A 27,039-nucleotide genomic window follows, 5' to 3' on the forward strand; every position below is an offset into this window, starting at 1 on the left:
GTGTCGGGTAACCAAAAGCTTGTCTTTTCCCCCTCTTATATCGTTTAAAGTAACACAGTTTCCTCCCCTCCATAAACTTGCCCGAGGACTCCCGGGCTGGCGGCGCTGCTCCGCCCGTCGCTTCGCCCGGGACGGGAGGGCGCGGAGCTGCCGGCCCGCTGCCCGGTGCCCCCCGGCCGCCAGCACCGCCCGGCCGGTGCCCCCGCCGCCCCGCTGCAGGGCGCTCCTCCCCGCCTCCCTCCGCCGCCGCAGACGCCGCTTTCCCGCCCGGTGCACAGCCCCGCCGCCCAGCGCTGCTCCTTCCCGGCAAGGTAACGGAAAGCCCAGCCCGGCTTCCCCGTGCCCCCCCCCCCCCGCCCGCCCTTCCTTTGCCTCCCGCTCCCGCTGGGCCCTTGGGAACCGGCGCCTCCGGAGCGCCGATTTGCTGCCGGGTGTGACAGGGGAGCCGAGCCCGCCGCCCCCCGCCGGGCCCTCCTCCTGTCACTGCTTCGGTGCCGGAGCCCCGGGTGTCGGAGCGCCCCCTCCGCAGCCCCGGCCCCGGCCCCGGCCCGCGGCGGCGGCGGCTCCCGAGCTGTCAGTGCGCAGGCAGCGCCGCGGCTCCGCGCAGAGCCCCGCGCCGCCAACCGCCGCCAACGGTCGCCAACCGCCGCGCGGCCCCAGGTACCGTCGCGGGGGAGTCGCTGCCGGCGCGGCCGGGCTGCACCTGGAGGGGAAACGATCGCGATTGAGCTCCCCCGGCCGGGCAGGGGGCGGGCGGAGGGGGCGGTTATGGGGTTGCGGGGGGGACGCCGGCCGGGCCGGCGGGCGGGCCTCCCCCGCGGCGGCGCCTGTGCGGGGGGAGGCCGGCGGCACGGAGCGGTACCGGCACCGGCGCCGGCGGCACGGAGCGGTACCGGCACCGGCGGCGGAGGCAGCGGGGCCGTCGGGGCTGTCGCGCCGGGAACGGCCGTGGTTGGTGCGAGGCGCCCGGGCGCGCTTTGTTGTCCGAGCCGCCGGCCGCGGGCTGCGCCCCCTGCCCGCCCCGCTGCGAGGCTGCACAGGCCAGCAGGTTAGCGGGAAACACCTGAATTAGCACCTCTTCCCCGGTCCCCCTCCCCCCCCCTTTTTTTTTAAATCGCCAGTATTAAACGGTTAGAGTTTATGTGGAAAAGGGGTATGAAATTTTGGCCCCGCTCTGCACGGTTAGAGCACTTTCCCGGGGCCACCGTGGGGGAGGCCATCCTGGAACTTCCCCCAGGGGCAGTTTCCCAGATGGGAACTTGCGTGGATCCCTGCTTCAGCTTCCTGAGGGAACTGAGTCCCATGGGTTTTCCGGAGACTGGTATACCTGGGCGATTCTGCGAAGTGCAGATAATCTAGCCTAATCCTTGGCCGGGTACTTGACAATCACCCTGTCGTCTCCTCAGCCCACTCCCTAAGAGCTCCTAGGCAAACGGGTCGGCATCTCCCGGTGACTCCTCTACCAGGCACTCAGGCAGTTTCTGCGCTACTGGCTGGCTAGAAGGCAGCGTTGTGGCCCTTCAGTTTATGCACATACTGAATGAGCCTTGCTTCAATTATTCGTTCAGGTGTCATTGCAATCTTCTGCAGTTTCTCTTCTCTTGGGAGATGATGCGTAAAAAGGCTTTGAAATACTTTGCCATTGAGTCTGTGATGCTATCTAGGCACAATGGCAGCTGTTTGCTTGAATAGCCGTCCTCAAGGGTTAATTTATGACAGTAAAAGGTATGTCAAGGGAAAATGAGGATGCCTGGTCGGGCAGCATTACCCTTTACATTCTTTGTGTTCCCCCCTAAAAGCCATAATGTAGCTGTGACCAGAACCTTGAATAGGTATTACACTAGATTCTAGAAATAAGATTCATATTTGCTGTCTGGAGGAATGAATGCCTTCAAAGCGCATGTGGTCTCCATAGTGGAGGACCTGTGCCTTCAGCATGGGATTGATTTAAATGTGATGATTTGTCAGTGCGGTGGACATTTTCTGTTTTACAGATAAAGAGACAGGTGCAGAAATGGCATACACTGGAGACAGAGAGTTGGTGGCAAAACTTGGAATCCCATTTGTTGTTATTTATGTTTTACTAGCGTGATCATCTGTCGGTTGTGCTGTGCTCTTCTCCTTTGGCTCCAGAGAGTGCCCACTGATAAACTGAGAGCCATTCACATTTTCTAAATAAGGGAGAAAGAGTGGACCCACAGTGGTCAGCAGCTATACTTATCAAAGTATAGGATTACTGTACTTTGATCTGTGGTCAAACAGGTATACTACAGCTTTTATATTCTCATTTTAGTCTTAGAGGCATTTCCAAACAGCAGCAAGGCCAGTTGTTGATCTCCAGTTCTTGCAATTTTCACTCTTGTGTCGGATAGTAATCCAGATGAACACAGGCACACAAGCAGAGAAATGCTGTCGCTCTAAGGTGTGAAGAGGCTAGATAGTTTCAACCTTCTGTATGCAACACCCAATATCATGAAGATTAGAAGAGAAGGACACTAGTATTAGTGCAAAGCAGATATGCAGTGAGCTTCCAGGTGTTCACTGTCATCGTACCAAAATTTCCGCACTCTTACTGTTAGTTATAGGCAGAGTGCATTGAAGTAAAGTGACCTGATAGTGGCAGCTGGTGAATTTCCAAGATGAAGAGTACCTCTGGGAAGTTAATGTTCTCAGCTGGGAAATATCTCCCTCCAGGAAACTTCAAGTCAGGACTTCATTATTCCTTTCAGCTTTGCTTTGCGTTTTACTTTGCCCCCTCCGCCCCACCCCGCACTCCCATGAAAGGACATTTGCTCAATGCTCAGATGAGATAAGCCAGTATTACACAACTGCGGTGCTGCTGCCTCTCTTGTCAATCACTTGTCTTCCCCAGAGTGCATACTTCCTCCAGACAGGTTAGAGAACAGAGGAGGAATTCCTGCTGCATCTAATCAAAGGTCTGAGGTTTCTAGCAGAGGTGACTCAGCCAGCATCGGGAACTGATCACAGAACAAAGCAGTAAGTGACTACTCCAGAGGCTGGTAATCAATTGCTAACACCACATCAGGAAACAGTGCAGGTTGATAAAGTCCTCTTTCTCCCCTTTCTCCAAACATCTGGTTCACTTGTTCCAGGGGTATTTTCTGCTGTGTCAGGGCCTCAGCCACAGTGCCAGGAAAACCTTCCCTCAGTGGGGTAAGGAATCTGGAGAGGCTACGCAAGTGGTTACTGGAGTGAGAGACAAAGCCAGACGAGAGATTCAGGTTATTAAAGAGTTATTAAAAGGAATACCAGACCATCTTTATTCCTGTGCATACAAAGGATTACCTATCTATTATGTGCCTGCTTGTGATCACCCTGACTAGTGTTTTGAGCTCTGAGGACAGAACTTGCAGTCCTTTGGTCAAAGGCAGATGCAAAGAAAATGTTTAAAGTCCTCTGAAATCAACCAGGTGCTTCAGTGCACTTCTTCCAGTATGTGCTGCTGGTATAATCCACAGTGAGTATAATAAATTATGGCGTTTTAAATATATCCCTAAGTCTATGAAGAGAGCTGGCCACATCTTTCCCATTCATTGTTTCAGGATTCCAACAGATTCTGACAGAAGTCACTGAATTGGCTTATGTTCATTTTACATATTAAAATATTTTTTTGTGAAATAAGGGTGAGAGATTTAATTTGTTTTCAAGGAAAAGTTGAGATTCTCAATCGTGGTTCTACATTAATTTAAATATTTGCCGTGGCGAGGTGCAGAGCATAGCAGGTGAAAGAGTCTATGGACCAGGTAAACCTGATTTTCTGAACAGGAAAATCTTCTTTAAATAAATACAGGAAGATTCGTTATCTGTGTATTTGTAGGCTATTCTACTCCTTTGGACAGGCCACAAACTGCCTAACATTGATTTGATAGCTGTATCAGTGTGTCCTGGATTTGCTTCTGTTCAATATTTTCTTGGATGACCTGGATGGTAATATAAAGAGTGGGTGTATCAGATTTGCCAGTGTCATGCAACAGTGAGACTTGAAGTATGTTGGAGGAAGAAATCAGAATTCAAAATTATTCCCACAAATTGGAAGAACTGCTAGGAAAATTCAGTAGGGAAAAACGCAAGGCAGGAGTAATCAACTGCATAAGCACAAGAGAGAAGCAAATGACTAGGTGGCAACTCTGCAGAAAAGAATCTGAGTGTTATAATAGATCACAAGCTGAACATGAGTCAATGTCATGCTGTTGCAAAAGAAGGCAAACATCTTGCTAGGATATGTAAAAGCCTGGAAGACACGTGAAGCAGTCCTCCTGCTCTGCTCAGCATTGCTAAAGTGTCAGCTGCAGCTGTGTTAAGTTTTGGCCATTACACTTTGAAGTAGGTATAGACCAATTGGAGAGGGTCCAGAGAAGGGCAGCAGGACTGATCAAATGTCTGGAAAACATGACCTACAAAGAAGGTTTGAAAGAACTGAGATTGTTTAGCCTAAAGACAAGAAAGCTAGTAGGATAATATAACAGAAGGTAAGAAATAGCAGAAAGAAAGACTATTTTAGACTTTAGGAATAACTTTCTAGGTGCTAGGAAAATAAAACTGTGGAATATTTGGTCCAGGGAGGAGGTGAAAACTCCATCACTTTAAGCACAAGTTAGACAATTATCTCTGAAGAATGAAATCAGGATAGTAATCCTATTGTGGGGAGATACATTGGACTATTTGACTTACTCAGTTCCCTTCCAGATATATTATTTTATCGTTTTGTGAAGGCAACATGCTTGTTTAATGTAAATGAAGTAAAAGCTATCTGCTAGCCCCATTCTAATGTTTGCCTAATAACTCAAGGGTAGCACAGTCCCTATACAACAATGCAGTACTTTCTGAAAAAAGCCAGAAAGAAAAGGAACAGCTTTCTAGAAGACGGTTAAAAGAGCTCTTTTTGGAGAAGACATAGGTAACGAGACACTCTGATTTCCCTGGAGCAGCTGCTTGACTGAGTCTTATGAATGCTGAAAAGAATGATATGGAGAAAGAACAGTGAACGAGGCTCATCTGTTAGCAAAATGATCTGAACTGAAAATACAAACTCTTACCTTAATTCTAATATTTTACTTCTCGAATGAAAGACCATAGTCCAAAAATGTTTTTTCAGAGACAAAATGAAATAGAAGAGCAGCATTCGGAACGAGAACAAAATGAAACACAGTTCTACAATTGATGTTTTTAGGCATCTCTCCAGGGAGGGAAAATCTAGGTCCTCTAGTACTCATGGTTTAACATATATTGTTTAATATAAGTGGAACAGATGGTCCCCTGTGCACAGTGAAAAATACTGGATCTCTGTGAGGAGTTAGGTAGAAAGAATTAAGGGAGAAATGATCATCTCTTTTGGATGCTGTAGTGATGAGCTGTCCATAAGATCCTGAGGAGAGCACACTTTGAGTCCAACCAAAGAATTTTTTAATCCTTTAAGGGGAGAAAGATTTCTCTCCTGACTTTAGACTCTTCCACTCAGACAAAAGAAAAGGTCTGAGAGAAGCTAAAGACATACCGGGAAGACTGGAAGTGTTTTTTATACCAACTAGGCAATTGGGAATCTTTTATATGAGAAGACATACTCCTTGGGACCAAAAGGCTACAAAGTGACTGCTAGAAAGAATTTCTGTTGAATGAACAAGACAGGAGAAAATGAAGAATTAGGCTCTGCTCTTCAGAAGGTTATTTTCACTGAGCTGCTGCTCAATGAACCATAGCGTATTACCATTGGAATCCAGTGCAGTTTAAACACTCTTGCACTGTAATTACTGCAAATTGTTTGAAACCCTCATATTTTGATTTACTCTGGGATATGTGAGTACAAAGTGTAACACTGTATAAGCTCTGATTGCCCTTTTTTTTCCACCCTCATCTTTCATGGGTGCTTGACTACTTAGTGAAAAATAATGATTTATTTAGAAAGCTGGTCACTTGGTGCTCCAGATATTTTGGAGTAAATTCACATTCCCTCCAAGGACATGTCACCAAGGACTGACCAGTGATTCACATCAGCTCCTACTGCTTTGTATGGGTTTCTTTCAGCTCTCCTCCTTCTCCCGTTCTTTGCTTTGCTTTCTTCACTTTTTATATGACTGTAACTGATCTCCCAATCCAGTCTTTATTTGAGAGAGGGAAGGGGTATCCAAGAGAAGGTTTCCTGTAGCCTGATACGAGGCTAGGTTCAGCTTTGGAACAAGGTGGTTCTGGAAGGAGAGGGACGCAAATGATTCATAGTGTAAAAGAACTCCTTTTTTTAGTAACAGGAGGAGGGAACAACACGGAAGGTTTGTTCTCTGTGAAGCCTGAGAGGAAATCTGAGAGAGAGGCTGGGCAGAAAACCACTGAACAAGCTAGAAGAGGTTCTGCAGAGGGTAATATGCTGTTGGAAAGTCTTGAAAAGGTGTTGATAATTGTCTTATTAGGCAGAAATAGCTGGAAGGAAGATGTGGGACTGAAAGAATTTGGGTAGAGAGAGCACTGACTTGGAATGTGAACTGAATATCAACATTTGGTTTCAGGGTGCATGGCTGAAATTTCCCAATGGGTTTGAGAGGAAAATGTGTAGGCCATTGCAAATGGCACTTCGGACAGTATATACCACATTTACTGTAGTGTAGCAATATCCAAACCAGCTTTAAATAAGGCATCTAAACAGCAGTGTTCAGACCAGGTAAATCCCGGCTCTGTGTTGCTGCCATTGTTACTTTCAGTATTCTAGCAAAATTCTTTCAATAAGAAATGATTAGAGGCAGCAGCTTCAGGCTAGCAAAGGCAATTTTGTCTAGGAAGAAACTGGCTGATCACGCATATGAGACTGGAATCTGTGAGCACTTGACAGGCTGTGAGCGCTTTCTCCCTATGAATGAGGAACTGAAGAGTGAACAGCAGCGTCCAGCCATGTTTTTTGATGGTGATGCAAAAGCCTTCCCAGTGCAGATGATAAATTTTACAGAAATAGTCACACAAACATTTATATCCCCAACAAGAGAAGGCTGGCCTTCTTGAAGTACCAGAAATAATGTAAATCCAGAAAGCAGATATTGATAAGCTTTGTAAAATTATATGAGTGTACTGAAGAGATTGTTCAGTAAATGCTTCTCCCTGTTCCTCCAACCAGGGCAGTAGATTGTACTGTGGCTTGTGGGCTGCAGCACCTCTCTATCAGATTTGCGCAGGGAAGTCCAAGCTCAGAAGCGAGGAACTTCATAGCTTCCTGTTGAAAAAGAGGACAAACTAGTTAAACCTGTGGACCAAAATATACTCAAGAGTTTCAAAAATGGAAGCAGAAACTGGGGCTTTCCTGAAGATATCAGCTGTTGACTCACAGCCTCGGAGTGTCTCATTTATACCAGATGCAGCACTCCAAGAAATTGTTATCAGTAAAATGTCTCAAAAATTGGAAGGGCCCAGGTTCCAGCTCTCTACAGGCATCCCCTGGGTCACTTGAGAGTTATCATTTCCCAGCGAGATCTCATTACAAGTGATTTGGCAGGACAGGTCATTGGAAATGGGGAACTAGACATTGCTGATTGTGAACGGTCATTATGAACAAGCATTACAATGACTAACATGAAGTACTGCTTTGCTACTCATGAGGCTGTGTATGCAGACATAAAAGAAACAGAATGCTGCTGGACCTAGAAATTGATGGACCTGATTTGTGGAAAGCAAGTAATGCTAAAGAGCATTATGTATACTATAGGACTTCTTTGTTGACCACCCCAGGGGTCTCAACAGACTGGCTGATGACAAAGATGGGAGAAGTCACATGCAATATTTATTCCGTAAATGATTATTTATTGATCCATCTACCAATTTGCTGGGTATGAAAGCAACAGGATTGTCATGTTAGACCATTTGCAGAGAATAGAACCAGAAAAAAAAAAAATTCATTAGTATATGTGTGCTTTCATTGACACCTCCCTTTCTCAAAAACAGAGCTTGGGAGAGCAGAGTTTTTATCCTGGAATAATACTGGCCTCTGCTTTGGTGCTGAGTGCAGGATGGTTGTTTCTTCTTAGTTCTCCAGCTTCAGGCCTGTGTCCTGCCCCAGCAACAGGAGCAGAAAGGAAGATGCTAGCGCAGAAATAGAAGTAGGGCTTATGGATGTATACAGATCTTTAGTGCTTTTGATCACCTTCACTAAACCAGAGCTCAGTGAATTTCCAAATTGAGATGTTGCAGCATGTTGGCAGTAAAGAGCAGCACTGCAGTGCAATTCACAGTGTTCTCTGAGTATCTTCACAGTAATGAAACAGCAGGGTATGAAAAGAAATGAAGGTGATTTTTTTTGGCCGAGTATGATGGCAGATGTTAAGAGACAGCATGCCTTCTTGCCTTACCTGTCAAGACAAGAAAAACAACACCCCAGAAAAGCAAAATTCCTGTAGGCAAATGCCTCAGTATAGGATAGGGTTTGTCCAGAATGATTTGTGAAGCCTACTGTCAGAACACCAATCAATGGCATGTGACATTTTCTTAAAGTATGTTAAGCACAGCATTTGATTGGATAAAGTGGCCAAAGCAATTATGTTTTCATTGGTGAAACACAGCATTAGAAATTGGTCTGTCGAGCTGCACTTGCTGCCGTCCAAAGGGAACTGAATCCGATCCATTCTGAAAGTTTTCTGTTATTATCTGCAGATAAATAAGGAGAGGACCAGAGGTACTCGGTTTGTGAACCACATCTTTGGTTGCGTTGCTAAATAAACTCTTAGCAATCAGTGAGCTCAGACATGACTAGGATACAAAAATACTTTTGTTGTCTTTGTGTGTAATCCCAGCTGGCACTTAGCTATCCATTAGTTTCCTTAGGGGATGGTTATTGTACTCCACAGGCTAATGCTAACTTGTGATCTGATGATCAGCCGGCAAGAACCAGCATATCCCCCTTTGCTTTTATCCAGGTGGGCGATGTGGCAGGTCTTAGAGCAGAGACCAGAGGGCAGCATTCCAGTGAGCTGGGGAACAGATGAGCTGGAAGCAACTACACCAGGCACAAAGTTCCAGGAAAAATGAGGATTATGTGTCCATCCAAATAGAGAGGGAGAGAAGATGTGGCTATACAGCTGGAGAAGAAAGCAGGCAAGAAAAATCTAAAACATGTCCTATTTTTGCGTAGGACCTTACATAGCAGTTAAACTGAAATAGTATCTTGACTGATACAAAGTACAGGAGCACCAACTCATGGAAGAGAAATTGAGCACATATAACTATTCCAGAGAGGATGAAGAACAAACCTTGGTAGTATGCCACAGGTTCCAACATCTCATAATGGTATCTCCACAGCCTCACACACAACAACCTTCAAGAGGAAAATGTAAAGAGATGATGTGAATCCTGTAATCTAGAGACAGTCAAAAATGGCTTTCCCGTAAATGTTTAGGGCACCTTAGTGGGTGGCAGGTTCCATAGGTTCCTAGTTTAAGAACAGATAAACCTCTCTTTACAGTTGTTTTCATTCTTGCCGAGGGGACGAGGTGAGAACGCATAAGGCTTACTGTGAGATCATTTGCCCCAGTTGCTGCTACTGTACCTGGCAAGTCTGTTGTTGGCTGGCTGGGGATGCGAATGAAGGTGGCAGTAAGGAACATGAAATGAAACTAATACAGCCTATGCCTAGCTGGAGCAGTTACTCTCACTGTGATATTTGCTTTTATTTCTATAGGTCTTTATTACAACTAAGGAGTGAAAGAAAATTGACAGATGGGATATCAACTTTGAGAACAGAATAAGAAGCTCCTTTTTGGTCTGCATGGTGGGAGGATGAGGATAGAGAGGCTGGAAAGATGCCTCACTCAGTTACAATGAAGGAAACTGCTAATTAGACACAGAGAGAAAAGCATAGTTAAGAACATAAAACAATAACTACTATGAACTATGCCTATGTTTCATTTGTTAACAGAAGGAGCGGGGATTATCCTGAGAGCTAAACGTTCTTTCGCTGGGGGGGAATATATTTAAGGCAGTGACCACAACTTAAGCCAAGGAAGGCTACAAAGGGGTGGCAAAACTGAACCATAGTAAATGACGAAAGAATGAGCGAGCTGCACCGCTATTTCAGGAAAACCTAAGAATGAGCTTGTGTTTAGTATGGCTGTCTAAATAGCTTTTTCATTCTCCGTCAGCCCTGTAAAGTCCCCATGCTTCTTTAGTTCTCAGGAAGAACATTTCTCTCTTTCCTGTCCAAACTCTTATTGTAAGAGAACTCTTAACCTCTTAAGAGAGTCTCCCATTACCACCTTCTTCTTCACATTCTCCTTTAACGCTGCTGTGGTACTAAAAAAATCTTGCCTGTTGATTCCAGCTGGTCAGATGATGAAATGGAATTGCCTTTTTGCTGACTCTTTTATTTTAGCAGCTTTAATCCTACAGTTCTTTTTTTCTCTCTTATGGTTGTAAAAGTTGTATGGTAAAAGTAACAAATTTTATGATTCATTTGCTTGTTATTATCCATTTCCTCTATCCTACATCTTCTCAACTGTAAGCATGGATAATCTTCTGACTGCTTTTCTATAGAGCCCAGCAATGTGCACTCCAGCAGGCTATCAATGTCTTTGCAGGCTACCATAATATAAATATCTTAATATAAGCAAAGTGAGAAGTTTAATGTAAAATCATCACAAAGCCACCCCCCATAATTAAGCCTTGTTCATTTTTAAATATTTTTCCCATTTGCCTTCCGAATAGCCTGAATTGTGCTGCTTATGTTAAGAATTCTCTCTCATAAGATGTCTAGGTCTGTCACCTCAGTAGGTCTATTGCAGGACCAGTCTCTTTTGCAGCCTCCATGTGCTTCATATGGTTTTACCTCCTGAGACAAAGGTCCTAGGATAAAAAACTAGGACTTCTGTGAAAAAGTCCTCCCTCTACTTGGCTTCCTTGAAACAAGGAAGTTACCCTCTGCTCCATTTTCTAAGGTCTCTGTGCCTATCAGTCCCTTTAGAGCTAGCTTCTGTTCCAGCCAGTTTGCCTTTTGGGGCTTCCCTCTCTCTCTCTCTTAGCTGAGGTCTTCTTTATGGTATACGCTCTCAAAGTGTCAGTTACTTTCTTCCATTAACCAAAATGCTCCTGGTATTCCAGGCCAAACCGTCTCAGTTAATCCTTTATGCCAGCGTGATCTGCCTTCTGGGGCAGCAATCCAGTTCCTCCTGCAGAGATAGGATGCTTCAACAAAGCCTAGTTCCACAACCTTAGCATATCTTATGCATACTAGAAGAAAGAAATGCACACATGAATCAGGCTAAAAAAGGAAATTAGGTTTGAGGGTGGGAAAAGAGGTGGTTTAGCTTTGGCATTACTGTAACTGCATCCAAGCAAAAATTCCTTCTCTTGAAGTGGTCTCAGTGATCTATGTTTAAAGGTAACAGTGTTAAATAAATACTGTACGGTAACAGAGGCTTCTGGCTTTCTAAAGCTGTGGTTCCCAACCTTCTCTACCCTATGCTTTCACATAAACCGTTTACCGCTGAACTCATTCCAAGCAATGGCTAGTTTTTTCACTACCTACTGCTGATGTGATTGCAGCCATAGTTGGTTTAACTGCAAGTGAGGAACAACTTCGTAGTATTCAACACTCATTTTGTAATTTAGAGTTTAATGTTCTGACAGTGTTTTCCATCCTTTTTCAACTTCTGATCAGTGTCAGAGTATGCTTCTTCTCATTGCCTCTTTTAGTCTTGTTTGCTAGAGGAGTGTGTATGTGGTGGAGGCTGGATTTATGTAATTTGTTCGCTTAAAAAGTCACCAACATTTGAAAATCAGTAGCACATTTTAGAGCCTTAGTCATTTGGAATAAATCCTGGCTCCTATCTAGGGTGTGTTTCAACCATCTTCTCTGTTAAAACTTCACTTTGCTTATCTAAATTAATGTATCTACATATATGTAAGTAGTCAAAAGAAATGACACATTGTGTCACCCTGGCACTACAAATGTTTATACCAAATTTTCCTGAATGTTATTACAGGAAGAACAGGCTTAATATCATGGCTATTGTGGTGCATATGTATTATCTTATATATCACACTCTAGCTTAAACAGAGTTGTTAGGTGTTGTTTGAAATGTAGCAGGTTTCGTTAATATTCGGGAGTGCAGACTACCATTAGAAGTTTCTGCTAAAATACAGTCTCTCCATTTCCTTCTCCTGAGTATGCCTGGAGTTGGGGTACTTCAAAAGAATTTTTTTCTCTCCACAGATCTTCAAGTACACAGAAGCCAGCTTATTACGTTAACAAACTCCTTTGACTCAAGGAGACATTTAAAATGAGTAGCTTTATATTTTAGTACCCTACAGTTCTGCGGTTCAAAGTATTGCTTATAGGTTCAAAAAAGCATCTGAAATGCTTCAGACAGTGTTTTATCCCTGAGGATTGTTCCAGAGTTCAAAAAAAATACATTCATCAAAAGCAGAGAAAGGCCAAAGCCATAAGTGAATCACTGAATTTGTCACAAAGTACCCTTTATACAGATTTTGCTTTCGAGGAACTGCTGCAACTAATTTCTCTTTGATGTTATAAGAAGTGACAGGTTTGCATCATTTTCTGATACTTGTAATCTGTATCTGGTGAATGGAACAGACAGTGTGTGGTATCTGGGAAGAAAAAATCTTGCTAACCAAAGGCCAGGAAGGCTGCTCATTACACAGGCTTCTCCTGATTAAAATAATTGAAACACTTGCAACTGTCCCTAAGTATTAGAGTAAGAGGTGAGAAGAGCTGGGTCCCTCTTGCAACTTACAGGATTCTATGAACTTTTACAATTAATCCAACTGCAGTGCCTCACTTTAATTTTACGTCTTATTCTTCACTGCTCATATGGGAAAAACTCCCACTGAAATTAAAGGACTTTTGCATAAATTAGGACTAGAGAATCTAGCTCATTAGTATTCTGGGAAAAAAAGGAAGGGTGAGTTTTTTAAGAAGATCTGGTCTGCAAGTCTAGAATGGGGTCACCTTTCTATTATTGAAAATGCCTTTCTAAATCTGTGCATTTCGGTGGAAGGATAAAGCTAATCATCCTTCTGCTGGTGGATTGATTCTGTTCCAGGACAGAAAAATCACCTCCAGCCAGCACAGAGCTATTCATTAAGTTTCCTGGGTCATGCAAATGGTGAATTCTCTCTTTCTTTTCAAAAAAGGTTTGCAACTCCTGTCTTGCTGTGTGAGTCACTGCCATTTTAGTACCTTCTTTTCAGGTCATTAATTTAATGTCAGTGCCTTTGAGAACGGTTTAGCTCCGTCATGTGCTTTGCGCCTCCAATTCCAAAATTAGTTTCTTCTCTTCTTCCCTGTAGGCCACTGTCCCCTGTTGGTACAGCCTGGTATAAAGGCACTAGCATATCTTGTTTATCCCATGGGTCTGCTTAGCTTCACTGTGTGCTTCTGTGGTAACACTGTAGGTACTACCATGATAAGGAACAGCAGGGCTGGGGACAAAGGAGTAGCATAGCTGCTTTGCATGACCCATGCATGACCCATGGTGAAGACGGATTTCCACCTCTGGCCTGGGTCTCTCACATTACTCTGCAGTTGCAAGACTAATGCCATAGCATGAACTTAAGGCTGATCCCATAGTGCCCAAGACCAGCCTCAAACTCCTGATGCTGTCTGTTCCCTGACAGTTCGCTGGAGGAAAGTCATCACAGTAAAAGACTTGAGCAACAGATGCAGTTGCTGGGGGAGCAACAGAGCATTTTGGAGGCTGTATCTCTCAATCTTATTGCATGAACACTCAAGCCCAAAAGTTGTGAGTTGCTCCTGTTTATGGCACCATTATAGCTGTCTGAGTCTTCTTAATGATTGGCAAATTAGTCTTAGACTTGTTTAGTATGAAAGGCTGCTATCAGATGCTTTCTAAGTTATTTTAAATAGGTAAAGAACCTAAATAGTACTAAGAATGGTGAGTAGGAGCTGTCAAGGAAACAACATGCTAATGGCAACGCAGCATAATTAACTGCCTTATTTAAATTAATTGCCAGTAAGTTATTGGGAAGAGCTGATAAATAAGGGACTCTGCAGCAGCAGAGAGTCCTTGCAACTGTAACTGACTGATCTAACCTTTTTCAAAGTGACCTTATTATAGAGAAATTAGTTTTGGAACTGAAACAAGGGTAGTTGTCATCTGAAGGAACATTAGGCCAGATTCACTGGAGGGTTTATTAAACTGCTTTGTCTTTTTGTGTTTGTTTTGTCAGCAGTGCTCTGCTTAGGATATATTCCCTGACTCCCAGATATACTAAGCAAGCTCCAAAACATAGGCAGCGCTTTAAAATCAGGCTGGTTAGAGTGGCTGAAAACACAAATGCCAAATCCTTTCCTGTCATTTCTCATCTCAAGAGCTTGCAGCAATGTCACAATCATCCTGGTACTCTGTGCAGCCACACTGTGGTGATCAGTGCAATAATAATGGTTGAGTATGAATCAGAAAGAGTTCTAACAGCCCTTTGAAGTTTGCCTAGGGCTTGGTTTTCCAAGCTGGAAGCTGACACAAGCCTGCAGTGCTAGATGTAGAGCTCTCTGCAAACCTAATTCTGCTGAAGCAGAGGCTGAGCTCAGAGTGTGACTGTCTGGGATTTAGTTCTTGGTGGGATGTTAGGGCCTATTAGTGTTGTTTAAACTGCAACAGTGGCCAAATGCTGAACAGACACAGGAGAAGACAGAATCTTTGCCCTGAGGAGCTCTCAAACTAAAAGGCAAAGGGAGGAAAAATTAAGAGCATGAAAGCAGATGCATGGCAATTAGCCGTGGCTTAACAGTTCCATTAAAAATGCTTTCTTAAATTAATTTGCTAGATAAAAGTAATCTCAGAGCTGCCTTTAGCTGTATGTGTCATGGGTAGGGGTTAGTAGTGCCGTGGATTTTCAGCTCTGAGAAGGCAGAAGCTGTGGGAATCAGTTGTTATAGAATCAGGAATCATGTCTCAGGAGGTCTCCAATCCAACCTCTTGTTCAAAGCAGGGCCAACACTGAATGCAGATCAGGCTGCTCAGGGCTTTATCCAGTCTGGTCTTGGAACGTCCAAGGATGGAGATTCCACAGTCTCTCTGGGCAAACTTGTTCCAATGTTTCGTTATCTTTGCGGTGAAAATTTTTTGCTTATACCCAGTCTGAACCTTCTCTTTCATTTTTGACTACTGTCCCTTGTCCTCCCACCATATGCCTCAGTAAAGAGCCTGGCCCTGTCTTGTCAGTGACCTCCTCATACTGGAAAGCTACTAATACGTCCCCCTGAAGCCTTCTCCTCCTAGGGCTAAACAAGCCTAGTTTCCTCAACCTTTCTGCACAGGGCAAGTACTGCAGCCCACAACCATCTTGTTGGCCTTCCTGTGGACTCACTCAAGTATATCCACTTTCTTGTGTGCGGGAGGTCTAAAATTAGATGCAGCATTCCAGGTGTGGTCTAATGAACGCTGAGTAAAGGGGAATAATTACTTCCCTTGGTTTACTGGCTAAACTTGGTTGATACAGCCCGGTGAGTTGTTAGCCTACATCACTTCCATGGCACACCACTAACTCATATATAACCCATTGTTCCCTAGGACCCCCAGGTCCTTTTCAACAGAGCTGCTCTCCAGCCTGTCAGTCCCCAGCCTGTATCAGCGCAGAGGGTGAGTCCATCCAAGGTGTAAGGCTTTGCATTTGTCCTTGATGAATTTCATAGTTTCTGTTGGCCTGTTCTTCCAGCCTGTCTAGGTCCCTCTGAATAGCAGCTGTAGCCCCAAGTTTGTTGACTGTCTCCTCTCCCTTGCCGCAGTTTGGTGTCATCTAACACTAACAAACAGCCATTCTGTCTCCTCCTTCAGGTCACTGATAAAAAATATTAAAGAGGATATCTAAAACAAATGGTTAACCATGTCCCTTTGAGTCTGACCACCGAGCCAGTTTTTCACCCATCTAGTAGACCACCTACCTAGATTGTAACATCCTAACTTGGATACAGGAATGCTTTGGAGGACTGTATCAAAAGCCTTGCTAAAGGGTAAATGGCCTCCACAGCTCTTTTCTCATCCACAGATACAGTCATTTTATCATAGAAGGTAATCAGTTTGGTTAGGTATGATTTACCCTTGGGTAATCCATGCTGATTGGTCCCAGTCCCTTAATTATCTTTGCGTCCCTTACTGGATCCCAGTCTTGGATGTACCAAGACCTGCTCCATGATATTTCCAGGGCCCAAATTGAGGCTAAGTGGCTGTTAGTTCCTCAGATTGTCTTGCTTGTCCTTTCTGAAGATGGTGCAACATTTGCCTTTCTCCAGTCATCAGGCACCTCTTTTGATCTCCACAGCCCTTCAAAGATGATGCAGTGGCCTCCTATGGTATTGGCTAGCTCTCTCAGCACCCTTCAGTGCAGCCTGTGAGGTCCAATGGATGTGTTCAGGGGAAACATTTTAAGTTAGGAAAAGCATCTCAGGGGCAGGGAGGAAAATACTGAGATGTTTGTGAGATGTTTGTGATGTAAAATCAGGACATGGATGGATATTTCTTTTTGTCTTTGCTGGTATGTCCTTTTCATGTAATTAGATGAGAATTTAATTCATTCTTGTTTCAGATTTCAGTTTTATTCTCAAGTATGAAGGAGCAAGGACTGTAGGTCAAACTGAATTCCTGCTAATGTGTTTTTTTAGTTAGCACATCTTGCCAAAGTGGAGTCCCATTGCCATCTCACAGTCTGTGTGGATTCCATCTGCTTTACTTCTGTTACTAGGTCATCTCAGTTGTTTCAAATGCTTATCCCTTTATCTTTATCCTTTATAATTCAGGATTTATCTTCACCCCTCCCCCCCAATAAGTAACATGTTTTACTCCTGTTCTGCTGGCCTGTGAATTCATTGTTTGCTGTCTGGCAAGGCACCAGTTCTAGGGTGACAGATGGGGCAGACTGCAAACCAGGCAGTCGCCTCCCAGCCTGAATGATATTTTAATAAGCACAGAGAGGTGACAGAGAGAGAAGCTTCTCACTGGAATGACTGGCAGTTTTGTTTTCAGCTTGAAAGCGCTAATAGATGATTTTTGGCCTCACTCCAGAAAATCACAGAAACTAGAGGCAAAAAATCCCAGTAGCTCCTAATGTAGCCCCCCTTTTTAAGGGTCAAAGAAGATTTTTCTCTTTGATCTACTCTTCAAATAGCAAATTGTTTCCCCATTTCTAGTATTTCAGTCCCCTCTCTGTGATACTGTACTTTGGGAGACTTGCCTTTTCTCTACCTTTTATTTTCCTTATTTTTTTCATTTCATTTACTTTCTCCATTTTCATCCTTCCTCCCTAAACAATCCCTCTTCCCACAGCTTCTCTACACCCTTCACAGATTCACAGTGAAGCTGGTTAAAACCCGTCAGTCTGTCTGAATAAAGGGGCCTACCAACTTTATTGGCTTCCAGCTTCTACACCGTGTGAAAGCTAGTGCAGTGCCAGGCGGTGACATCTGCATGGGAATCTCTGGAGCATATGTCCTCTTCTCCCTGCCCTTCAGCTGCATCTCAGTTGCATAATGCAGGTTCTGTGTAGGGCTTTGTTTCTTCCTTCGTCCTATGAACAAAAGCATTACAAAAGGGAGCTCTGGCAAAACCCCAGCAAGCTGTGAGATCCTTCTGCATTGTGAGCAATGCAGTTCTTTGCTGAAAAGCTGTAAGATAGCCAGGGTGTCAAAGGAGAAGATTGTCTTTCTTCCAATGAGTACACGACAAAAAGGTCCAGTTATTACTGGGGAAATTTCAAAAGGTGCTGGGATCTGAACTGAGATATGGTCCCAGACACAGATCAGAGAATGCACTGGAGACCTCTCAGTACTGGACATAGACCTTGATGTCTATTTTGCAAGAGTCAGGTCTGGGTCTCAGCTGGTGTATGAGCTGGAAATTAATGAGATTCCTGGTAAAATGTGCTTCTTTTTCCTTTCAGATACAATGATGACCCTGAAGGTTCAGCTGCTGTTTGGCCTCCTCTGGTGTGTGCTTTTTCTGCCTGCAGATGGCTTCCCAGCAGACACAAGTACTGAGTTCCGCTCTGCTTTCTCTGTAGCCAGAACCAGCAGCATGGAAGGAAGCTCTGAAATGGTCATTACATTTGACAAAGTGTATGTGAACATTGGCAATGACTTTGATCCGAAAACTGGGTTATTCCGGTGTCGGATCCCTGGAGCCTATTACTTCTCCTTCACTGTTGGGAAATACCCGAAGAAAAACTTGTCTGTTATGCTGATGAGAAACAAGAATGAGGTGCAGGTGATTGTGTACGATGAACATCACCGCAAGGAACGGAAGGTAGCCAGCCAGAGTGCCATGCTGCAGCTTGACTACGGTGACACAGTGTGGCTGCGTTTACACGGAGACCCCAAGTATGCTCTTTACAGCAATGTGGGCCCCTATACAACTTTCAATGGCTATCTAATCTATCCAGACACGTCTGCCTTCTTCCAGAATGCTCTGAGCTCTCAGGAGCTGGGGCCACCCCATCACACCATTCAGCAACTTCCAGGAGAGCAGAATGAGGCTTCACAGCGACACATGTTATCTGATCAGCCAAAGAGGGAACAAGACCCTCGCTCTGCATTTTCTGTTGCTCACTCGCAAAGTCTCCTGGGGACAGATGACAAGCAAACCCAGCACGAACCAATCACATTTGACACAGAGTTTGTGAATATTGGAAAAGATTTCAATTCTTCTAGTGGCATCTTCTCATGTCGTATACCTGGTGCATATTATTTCTCCTTCACCATTGGTAAAATGCCCTTTAAGACCATGTCGGTGAAACTTATGAAGAACCACAATGAGGTGCAGGCCATGATCTATGATGACAACCACTCCAAGAGGCGAGAGATGCAGAGCCAGAGTATCATGCTGCCCCTGCAATATGGGGACACTGTGTGGCTCTATAGCCATCAGCATGATGGCTATGGTGCCTACAGCAACCATGGCAAGTACATCACCTTCACAGGCTTCCTGATCTATTCAGAGGCTCAGTCAAAGCAGCTTCTGGGTGCCAGCTCACCCCAAGGGTCAGAAAATTAAATGCAGGTGTGATGGGAGCATTAAGAGAAGCCAAGGTGCCATGGACTTGTGTGTAGCTCCTGTTCAGGTATCATCCTCTACTTTGAGCATGCTGATATGTGTCCAGTGCTTTCCTTATGCCGCGCGCTTGTGCCCTGGCTGCAGGGCCATTGCAGTGTCTGTCATTCATCCATAGAAAGGTCTTTTCAGGATGTATGTGTGTGTCCCGTGTTAGTGTTTGATTTAAGCATAAAGCATGAGGTAGTTTTAGGGCAGGGGTGGGGCAGTGTAGTGAGATGCTGAGGGTCAGAGAGCCACTGCAGTAATGTTACTGCAGATCCCTAGCATCCAGAAAGCAAAAGATGTTCTTTGCATATCTGGGGAGGGAACAAATGTAATGCAAATGAATGTAATAAAATACAAAGAAAAGATGTAAGATTTGCTGAGATTTGGCTTTGTTATTACCTGTGAGACCTGTGTGCTTGTAAATGCCTGAGGTACCAATTCAGGAGAGAAAGAAACACGGCGATTGTACGAGCTGTGGTATGTGTTATGGAGCCAGTCTGTCTGTGTATTCTATGCAGGATCAGCTGTGTGTGTGAAGTGTTGGTACTTCTTATGATTTTATTGCAAATTTCAAAATACTTGGGGTTTTTCTTAATCTGAAGTTGCTGAAGTCAAGAAGCTGTGTTTGAGAATCTCAGCTTCCATTTAATGAAAATAATAGTAAATTTAAAAACAAACAAAATATACACTTCTAGCCCTTGTAAAGGAGTAAGGACCAATTCTATGAACTAAATGGACCCTAATGAAATCCTGAATTCAAAGCAGTACATTTGTATCTGAGTCATGAAGCCAAAGCCTCACCTTTATCCAGACATTCACATAGCTCAGACTTTATGTTCTCTAGCAAGACAATATTTTCATGAACTGGTGCCATCCCAACCCAGCCTTTTAGTCAAGTTCTCTTCTCAAACTGAACTTGTTTGCAGCCACTCTCTGCTTCCATCGCTTCTGCATGTCCTAGACATTAAAGACTGAGAACATATTCAGATAAAGCATGAAGGGTGGAAACTGAATGTGTACAAAAAAAAAAGCATAAAACTGGAAGACCTTAGCTGTCTTGAAGTTAGAATTTAAATAAGACATAAATCTTAATTCCTACATCCTTTGGAAAAAATATGCCTTATAAACGGTACAAATCCATCTTCTCCAGTTATAGCTCTAATCTGACCTCTAAAACCATTCTCTATGACACCTTGCTTCCAGGCTTCTCATTCCCATCTCGCTGTCTCACCTCTCCATCTGTTGGGTAACCATGGCATGGAGAAAAATAAACTAGGTCAAAAGGTAGCAGTTCTCACTTTGAATGCCACACATTTCTCTTTTGCTGAGCGTGACAAATTAAAAGTATATTGACTCAAAGGGAATTATGGCTCCCACCTAAGTGCAGGGAATGGATGTTCAAATTTAATGCACCTATGATGGCAGCAGGAAACCCAGTAGAAACAAATGAAAAATCAAAACTCTCCTGGGTAGTTAATTACATTCACTTAATTCTACACTACAGTGTGTAAGACAGAGAAATGTAAATGCTCTCTTTCTACAAAATAATTACGTTCCTGGTTTTGAGGACAGAGATTGTATATTTATTATACTTAGCTTGTAAAGTGCCATAGCTGAACAGAAAGATTTCACAGAAGAGGTAAAATCTGCTGAAGCAATAACTAGGTCATGATCCTTAGGAATTTAAATGAGATATAAGGAAGTGTATTCCAAAATTATAACTGATACAAGCAGTATACATATGCAAATGTGATATATGTATACCAGAAAGCTTCACGGAATACGTATATTTGGGGGTGTGAGTGTGGGGAGTTGTTTGTTTTTGGTTAAGGAAAATGAATACACAATATGAGAAATGACTGTAGACATATAAAATGTGATACCACACGAGCAGAAATCTGAAATTAAATGCATCACCTTTATGGTGAAACACAACAGCATCTACTCAGTTCCCGGCGAGAAGAGAAAATACTGTCTTCAGCTGAAACCACAGAAAGACTATAAGGAGGCAAAACTAAATTACCGAGGATGAATTCAGCTGGTACGCCAGTGCTAACACCCTGGAAAAGACAATGCCAGGACCCCCCTCCCCCCCCCCCCCCGGCCATTAAGCATCAGGGATCGAGCTAGGTAACACTTCTAAAGAACCCGGCCTCCTCAGCATAGCCCACTTCAACAGCACAGATGAAAGGGTGAAATACACTTTGCAGATTTGTCCTATTTCATTTAAAAATGACAGCTTGTGGATATATCCCTAGAAGGTTGGCAGCACAATGCAGAAAGCAGTACAAAGACGGGGTGGTGCACTGGCACAGCATCCTGCATCATGTGGAATGATTGCCTGCATTGAAAACAACCGAGCTTGCAGCTGAACTCAGGTGTGTCCTTTGCTAGGGCAGTTTCTCTTACTAAGTGTCTCTCTTGGTCCCAGCCAGGTTGGAGTGATAGAACTGCTTTAGCGATGCTAAATGGAGAGGCTTCTCCTTCCAGGGCCAGGAAGCCAGAAGGAGGGTGGAATCTGCAGGGCAAAACCCCTTGCAGAGATCGCGAAAGATTTCATCAACTAGCTGTGAGAAAAGACTGATCCAGAGATTTTTATCCAGACCCTGAATGGAGCGAATCTGATAGGCACAGTAAACACTGGTGAAAAGGAGACGGTCAAACTCCCTTAGAGGTAAAGGGGTATCAGTCAGCGAATAATATCTCAGTTGCTGCTCAATCTGTGTCGGTGTTTTGGGAACTTCATCCACCAAAATCTGGAGGAACCGCCGTGCTGGGCGCAGGGAGGCCAGCTCTTCATCCCGCAGCCGGACCGTCATGTTGGCCTCAATCTCCAGCCCTGCCCAGAGCATCTGGAAGAGAAGAGCAGCATGCCAACAGGAAGCCCAGCCCCAACCTTCACCGAGTTGTGAGGCCCTCTGCAGCTCTGACCAGCCTGGGCTGGACTGGGAGAGGGACGCTCTTGACTGGCTGCCCAGGACCCTCCTCATCCTACCTGAGCCCATCCCTGCCAGCCCCAAACCCCTTCTGCCCCACACCTCGCCTTCCCTTTGGGGCTCTCCCCCGCCCCGTCGGCTCCCCCACCCCCAGGGCCGCCTCTCCCCCAGCCCTGCGGCTGTGGCAGAGGCAGGTCCTGGAGGGCAGTGGGCAGGCCGGCCCCCTCCTCCGAGCGGGGAGACGAGCCCAGGTGGCGGGGGATCAGCCGCGGGTGCCCGGCGGGGATGTCACCTCAGCGCTCGTGGACCCTCCAGCGCCCCCCCGGCAACCTCTGCTGCGGCCGCGAGGGAGAGGGCAGAGCCTCGCTGGGCTGCACCCCTGCTTCAGCAGGGTGAGTGCACATGCAATTAGATAATCGCTGCGGCGCTTTCCAAGCGCTGGCGAGCGAGGCAGACAAGCAGCACGGGGGAGTTTCTCCGCGGCGGCAGGGCGGGAGCAGCAGGCGCTAGCAGTGCCTCGGCCCGCGGGCCCCGCGCCCCGGCGACCTCCAACAGCACGTCGGCGTCCTCCGGCCTGCCGTGGCCTACGTTCACCCCGGCACCGTCCTCGCTGTAAAGATGCTCATCTGGAAAACATTAGACAGAGTTTGGGAGCGCGCGAGCTCGGCCCTTGTTTGTTTTTGTTATTCGCTTGTCAATAACGTCTTCAACGTTTTTGAGCTGCTGCTCACAGTTTGCCAGATACAACAGACGCTGACCACAGGGTTTTGGTGGACAAAACAGGCGCTGTAAGAGGGGCAGAAGTGGTTAATGGGGGCAAGTGTAAGCTTTAGGGATGATGAGCCTGCCTGCTCACAGAGCGAAAGCCTATGGGAGCGAAGGCACCTGCTGTGCTAGCCGGGGAGGAAGCCCTGCTGCTGAGGGCTGGTCAGAGCGGGAGCTTCGACCGATGCCTCTAGTTTTTCTAGGAGAAGGTAATTCTGCCCAGTGAAAAGAGGGCGCCTGGAAGCTATGAGAACTTTTGGTGGTTTTATTATTTGACGCTTATCCTGGTTTTATACTTTTTCCGTAAGCATCTGCAACAGCCACTGACAGAGCCAGAAGAGTAGGGTAATAAAAATCAGTTTAGATCCAGCACGGCTGCTCTTATGTTATTATGCTAATTCCTTGGTGGGCCGCCTGACATCATTTAAAGTGGGGGAAAATTGCTACTGCGTCAGAGGAGTGGGAGTTTATTAATAGGAGTCGTATTAATCGTAAAAATTCTTCAACTTTCATTTACTAATTCTTCTAAAACTTCTACTCTAACTTTGTGCATTTATTTTGCCTTTATATATAATTTTCTTTCTTTGTTTAAAGAAAAAAAAAAGCAGCCTCAGTCCAGCACCCTGAGAGGGAGGCTGTAACCCCTCCCTTTTCTGTGTTATCAGGGTAGTCACGTAACCAAGACCCTCTCCTACGTGTTATAGGCTCATCCTTCCAGTCAGGAGAGATGAAAGAGAGGACCATAGGCAGCCAGTCTGAATCACAGACTGGCTCTGGGCATGAGGACTGAAGCACCAGAAAGGGAAAAGCTAATAAAAAATAGTAAGCTCTCTGGCACTTTTTTTTTAATTGTTTTTGTACTGATAAAGGTTTTTTTTCATAAGAAAGAGAGAAAATTTATGTTAAAAATTTATGTACTCAAGAGTTAATGTCAGAAGGTGCTTATAAAAAAAATGGTTTAATTGTGTATGTGTGTGGTGACTACTACCAATCCACTTCCAATCTTCCGTCCTTGATTAAAGCTTCTCGGGGAGATGTGTGAGCTGCCTGCAGGAGTGTACTGCTCTCCCCTCTGACTAAGGAGGTTTGTTTCTGTACACAGCTGCAGGCTCCCTGATCTAAGCCAGCTGTGTTTTCTGGAACGCGAGCTGGGATGCTAGCTGCTGCTTCCTCCTGTGCTGTGGATGTGCTATTAAGGCTTATAGCTCAGGTAAAAATATTACTTCACCTGAAACTTCTGCTAACTGATCCACGTTTCACCCTCCTGTAGCTAAGTTCACAGATACCTCTACTGAAAGACATGTAATTGGCTGCAAAGTCAGTGAATTTGTTGAAAGCCACCAAACTGCTCTTATTAAAACCTACTAAAATTGTCTCATAAGTATATGCAGTGTTAGACTTTTTTTTTTGAGTAAAGTAACACAAAAATTAAACAAGACATAACAAATCATGCAGTAAAATAATAACATAAATGTCTTTTGAACCTGGCAGGATAGTCCCTTATTTTCTTTATCATTTGACTTTTTTTTTTTTCCAAAAATCATCTAGCAAATCCACAAGCATTATTGCAGCGGCAGACTTTTTCAGCAAAGACCCAAGAAAAACTCTCCCCCTGCCACCAAAAGTAGCACAGGTTTTCATCTTTCGAGTGGGCATAAGTGTCTCCCACACTGAACATGTGGGCACACTATAGGAGGTAGTGCAGCTAGTAATCATTTGTGACAGACGGGTAAGACATTAGCACAGACTGTGAAAGGAAGTAAGACACTCAGGGATCAGATAAGTAGTGTATACTCAGAGTAAGACATCCTCAAAACTCTGTGGAGATAAACTCCTTATTTCTTTCCCTCATTAAGAACAGAACCCAGCTGGGACTCCAGTTAATATGCTCTCAAACCCAGAGCTGCCTATGTCAGCACAGCTTACTGATGCGTTTGGCTGTATTTGAAGAAGCAGACAAAATGTAGCACCGCTGGAATTGCACAAGCGTTTGCCAAACCAAGAAGCCACATCACTAACAGATGCCCTTCCTACCTGTCAGTCTCTGGAATCCAGCAAATGCATACAGGATCAGCCAGGCCTTGAGCTGCACCTGGGCCATAGTAGCTGTGCCCAGCAAAGGTTCACATCCACTCTGCGGATAATGCTGTGTGCGAAGTGCGAGCTGTTTGCTGTGCTCTCTTTCCTTGCTTCTCCCGATCCCAGCAGCCTCTGTTGGAACAGTTCCATCTTTCTCTACTTCTGGTTCCAGTCCTGGGAAGGGCTTGCAATTGAACTTGAACCCCGAAGAATACTTTCCATCATGTTTTGGAAACTTGAAGACTTGTTGTAAAGTTTTTGGCAGAATCGTTTAAGCTCCTCTTCAAAAGGATCATTTTTCCACTGCGACATATTATAGAAAGTTGTTAGTTGCGAGAAATTTCACTAAACACATTAATGCCTCCAAAGAGTAGGCGGACCTCCCAGTCCCTTCCCCCTCTGCGCAGTGCCTCCATCCCATCTCCCTGACACTTCTACTCAGCTCCTTGGCTTCGTTTTCAGTTTTCCCTTTTACTGAGTTTGAAAACCTGGAAACAATCCTGAAAGGACACAAAAGGAAAAGGTTGGCAGTCTGTGCAGATTCATGGTGGGGCAGTAGCAGCCAAAATGTACAAGCAGGCAGAAGAAATGTCACTTGTTCAGTTCTGTAACAAACCTCCTGGAGGGAGAACTTAATATAATGACCTAGCAAACAGCAAGGATCAGAGCCAGTCAGGCTTTAGCACCGTATCATCTGCTCCTGGGACAAGATTTCTGGGTCACATTGAGCAAGGTCTGCCTTAGGTGTTGTGAAGTACATAGACAAAACTTCATCTTACTCCTTTCGCAGCAGGTGTCTGTCCTAGCATGTGACTGTAATCTGCAATGGAAAAAGGAAACAGCAGAAATCTACACCTCTAAGTATGCGTTTAAAATTGAAAACCCCAGAGACCCAAACAGGGTAAAGAAGTAAAAAGTCTGTACAAACAAAATAGTATCTACTGATGCAAAGAAATAACGATCAAACTGATGATCTAGGCACACTTTTATTAGTGCCTAATCCCCCCTCAGGCTGTTCTGTGTTTCTACTCTGTACGGCACAGTGCTGTCATGGGCTCACCAACAGGTTCTTGGGCGCTAGAGTTATACAAATAAGTAGTAATACCATCTCTGTCAGGTTAAAGTTGTCCTTTAGGGAAAGAAGTCTGCCTTCTGATTAAAAAGACAGGAGGTGGAGCTGAGACACACACCTTTCTCAGCAGGTTAGAGGATGTCAGTTTGCAGTGACTACCGTCACTAGATATTTTATTGAGGGTAGGGATGATGTACCAGTTAGTAAGTTGTCAGTGTGCAAAGTAAGAAATCTTCTGAAGCTTCCAGGATCTGTAGCTGTACCTGGCGATATGTGGACTAACACCAGCTGTGAAGAACATCAGCTCATATTGAAAGAGATCCACAGATTTATCACGGCAGGGCGTTTGTGGATTTTGAGGCCCTCAAAATCTGGAGCCGTTCCTACCCTCAGTCTGGACTGAAGTAAGAGTTGTGTTTCTGTCATAGCCTTGGCTAGCTTAAAGTGACGCTACCTTCTGCCAGCTTCGATTATTTTCTGCTACTTCTGCTTTAGTTACATCCATTTCTTCAAGATGAGATAGCTTTTATTGAACTGTGAATAATAAGCTACTCAAGAGGCAGGCTCCGATGACCCGTCTGTGCAGTGACATTGATGTGCCTTCGGTTTTGTGCCAGACTCCCCTGACAGTCCACAGTGTACACCTGACCCTATCTAGAAGTTCCACTGCAAAAAACCCTGCCTCTGATGGGGGGGCCATGAAACAGCCTCTCTTTACCATGCATCTTTGGGGTTTTGTAGGATGCCAAAGGAGGAGACTAGGGTTTTGGCCAACATCGCAAGGATCACATTTGACTTAATTAACAGGAATATTTCCTAGGATGCAACTAAAATGTCTAAAGGAAGATACCTGTGCTGGTGAGGGAGAAGAGAGGAGGCACATGGGTCACTGATGCAGTAGCAGTCAGAAGACGAACATCAGTGGCAGGCGCTGCCTTGAGCTGGGGGAGTTTTGCAGAATTTGCATCTCTCACTATCCCACACAGAAAGGTGATTGCAGAGTGTTCATAAACATATCTTATGCCTTACTTGTTTGTAAAGCAGCACTAACTATTTGGGAGTTGTGCACAGAAACAAGTCTGTGTTTCTGAAGGCTGCACGTTGTCCCTGCATGTGCAGTGTCAGGTGGTGCACC

At 44.8% G+C, this 27,039-nt stretch overlaps 2 protein-coding genes across 4 annotated transcripts; one reads left to right on the forward strand and one right to left on the reverse strand.

Annotated features, from left to right (window-relative positions):
• The first annotated feature begins 200 nt into the window (after positions 1–200).
• Positions 201–19,422, forward strand: C1QTNF4 (C1q and TNF related 4). 3 transcript variants are annotated; one of them, XM_068945613.1, is made up of 2 exons: positions 201–311; positions 17,899–19,422. In XM_068945613.1, the coding sequence occupies exon 2, from the start codon at positions 17,904–17,906 to the stop codon at positions 19,005–19,007; it is 1,104 nt and encodes a 367-aa protein (XP_068801714.1). In that variant the 5' UTR covers positions 201–311; positions 17,899–17,903; the 3' UTR covers positions 19,008–19,422. The 3 variants fall into 3 exon arrangements, with proteins under 3 accessions (XP_068801714.1, XP_068801712.1, XP_068801713.1); XM_068945611.1 differs by lacking the exon at positions 201–311 and adding an exon at positions 488–660; XM_068945612.1 differs by lacking the exon at positions 201–311 and adding an exon at positions 15,542–15,605.
• A 1,529-nt stretch (positions 19,423–20,951) lies between these two features.
• FAM180B (family with sequence similarity 180 member B) lies at positions 20,952–25,634 on the reverse strand. The gene is made up of 3 exons (XM_009682796.2): positions 24,788–25,634; positions 22,535–22,614; positions 20,952–21,904 (listed from the first exon to the last, which is right to left on the reverse strand). Exons 1-3 carry the CDS (start codon positions 24,852–24,854, stop codon positions 21,461–21,463), a joined length of 591 nt encoding a protein of 196 aa, XP_009681091.1. The 5' UTR covers positions 24,855–25,634; the 3' UTR covers positions 20,952–21,460.
• Between the last annotated feature and the right edge of the window lie 1,405 nt (positions 25,635–27,039).

Source organism: Struthio camelus, chromosome 5 (genome assembly GCF_040807025.1).
Source record: "Struthio camelus isolate bStrCam1 chromosome 5, bStrCam1.hap1, whole genome shotgun sequence".
Taxonomy (NCBI): Eukaryota; Metazoa; Chordata; class Aves; order Struthioniformes; family Struthionidae; genus Struthio; species Struthio camelus.

Coding starts and splice junctions, on each gene's coding strand:
- C1QTNF4 (XM_068945613.1), top strand. CDS start 17,904: ATGATGACCCTGAAGGTTCAGCTGCTGTTTGGCCTCCTCTGGTGTGTG.
- FAM180B (XM_009682796.2), bottom strand. CDS start 24,854: ATGGCCCAGGTGCAGCTCAAGGCCTGGCTGATCCTGTATGCATTTGCT. Junction 22,615..24,787: donor TGGATTCCAGAGACTGACAG/GTAGGAAGGGCA, acceptor AATGTTTTCCAG/ATGAGCATCTTTACAGCGAG. Junction 21,905..22,534: donor ACGCCGACGTGCTGTTGGAG/GTCGCCGGGGCG, acceptor CTTCTCTTCCAG/ATGCTCTGGGCAGGGCTGGA.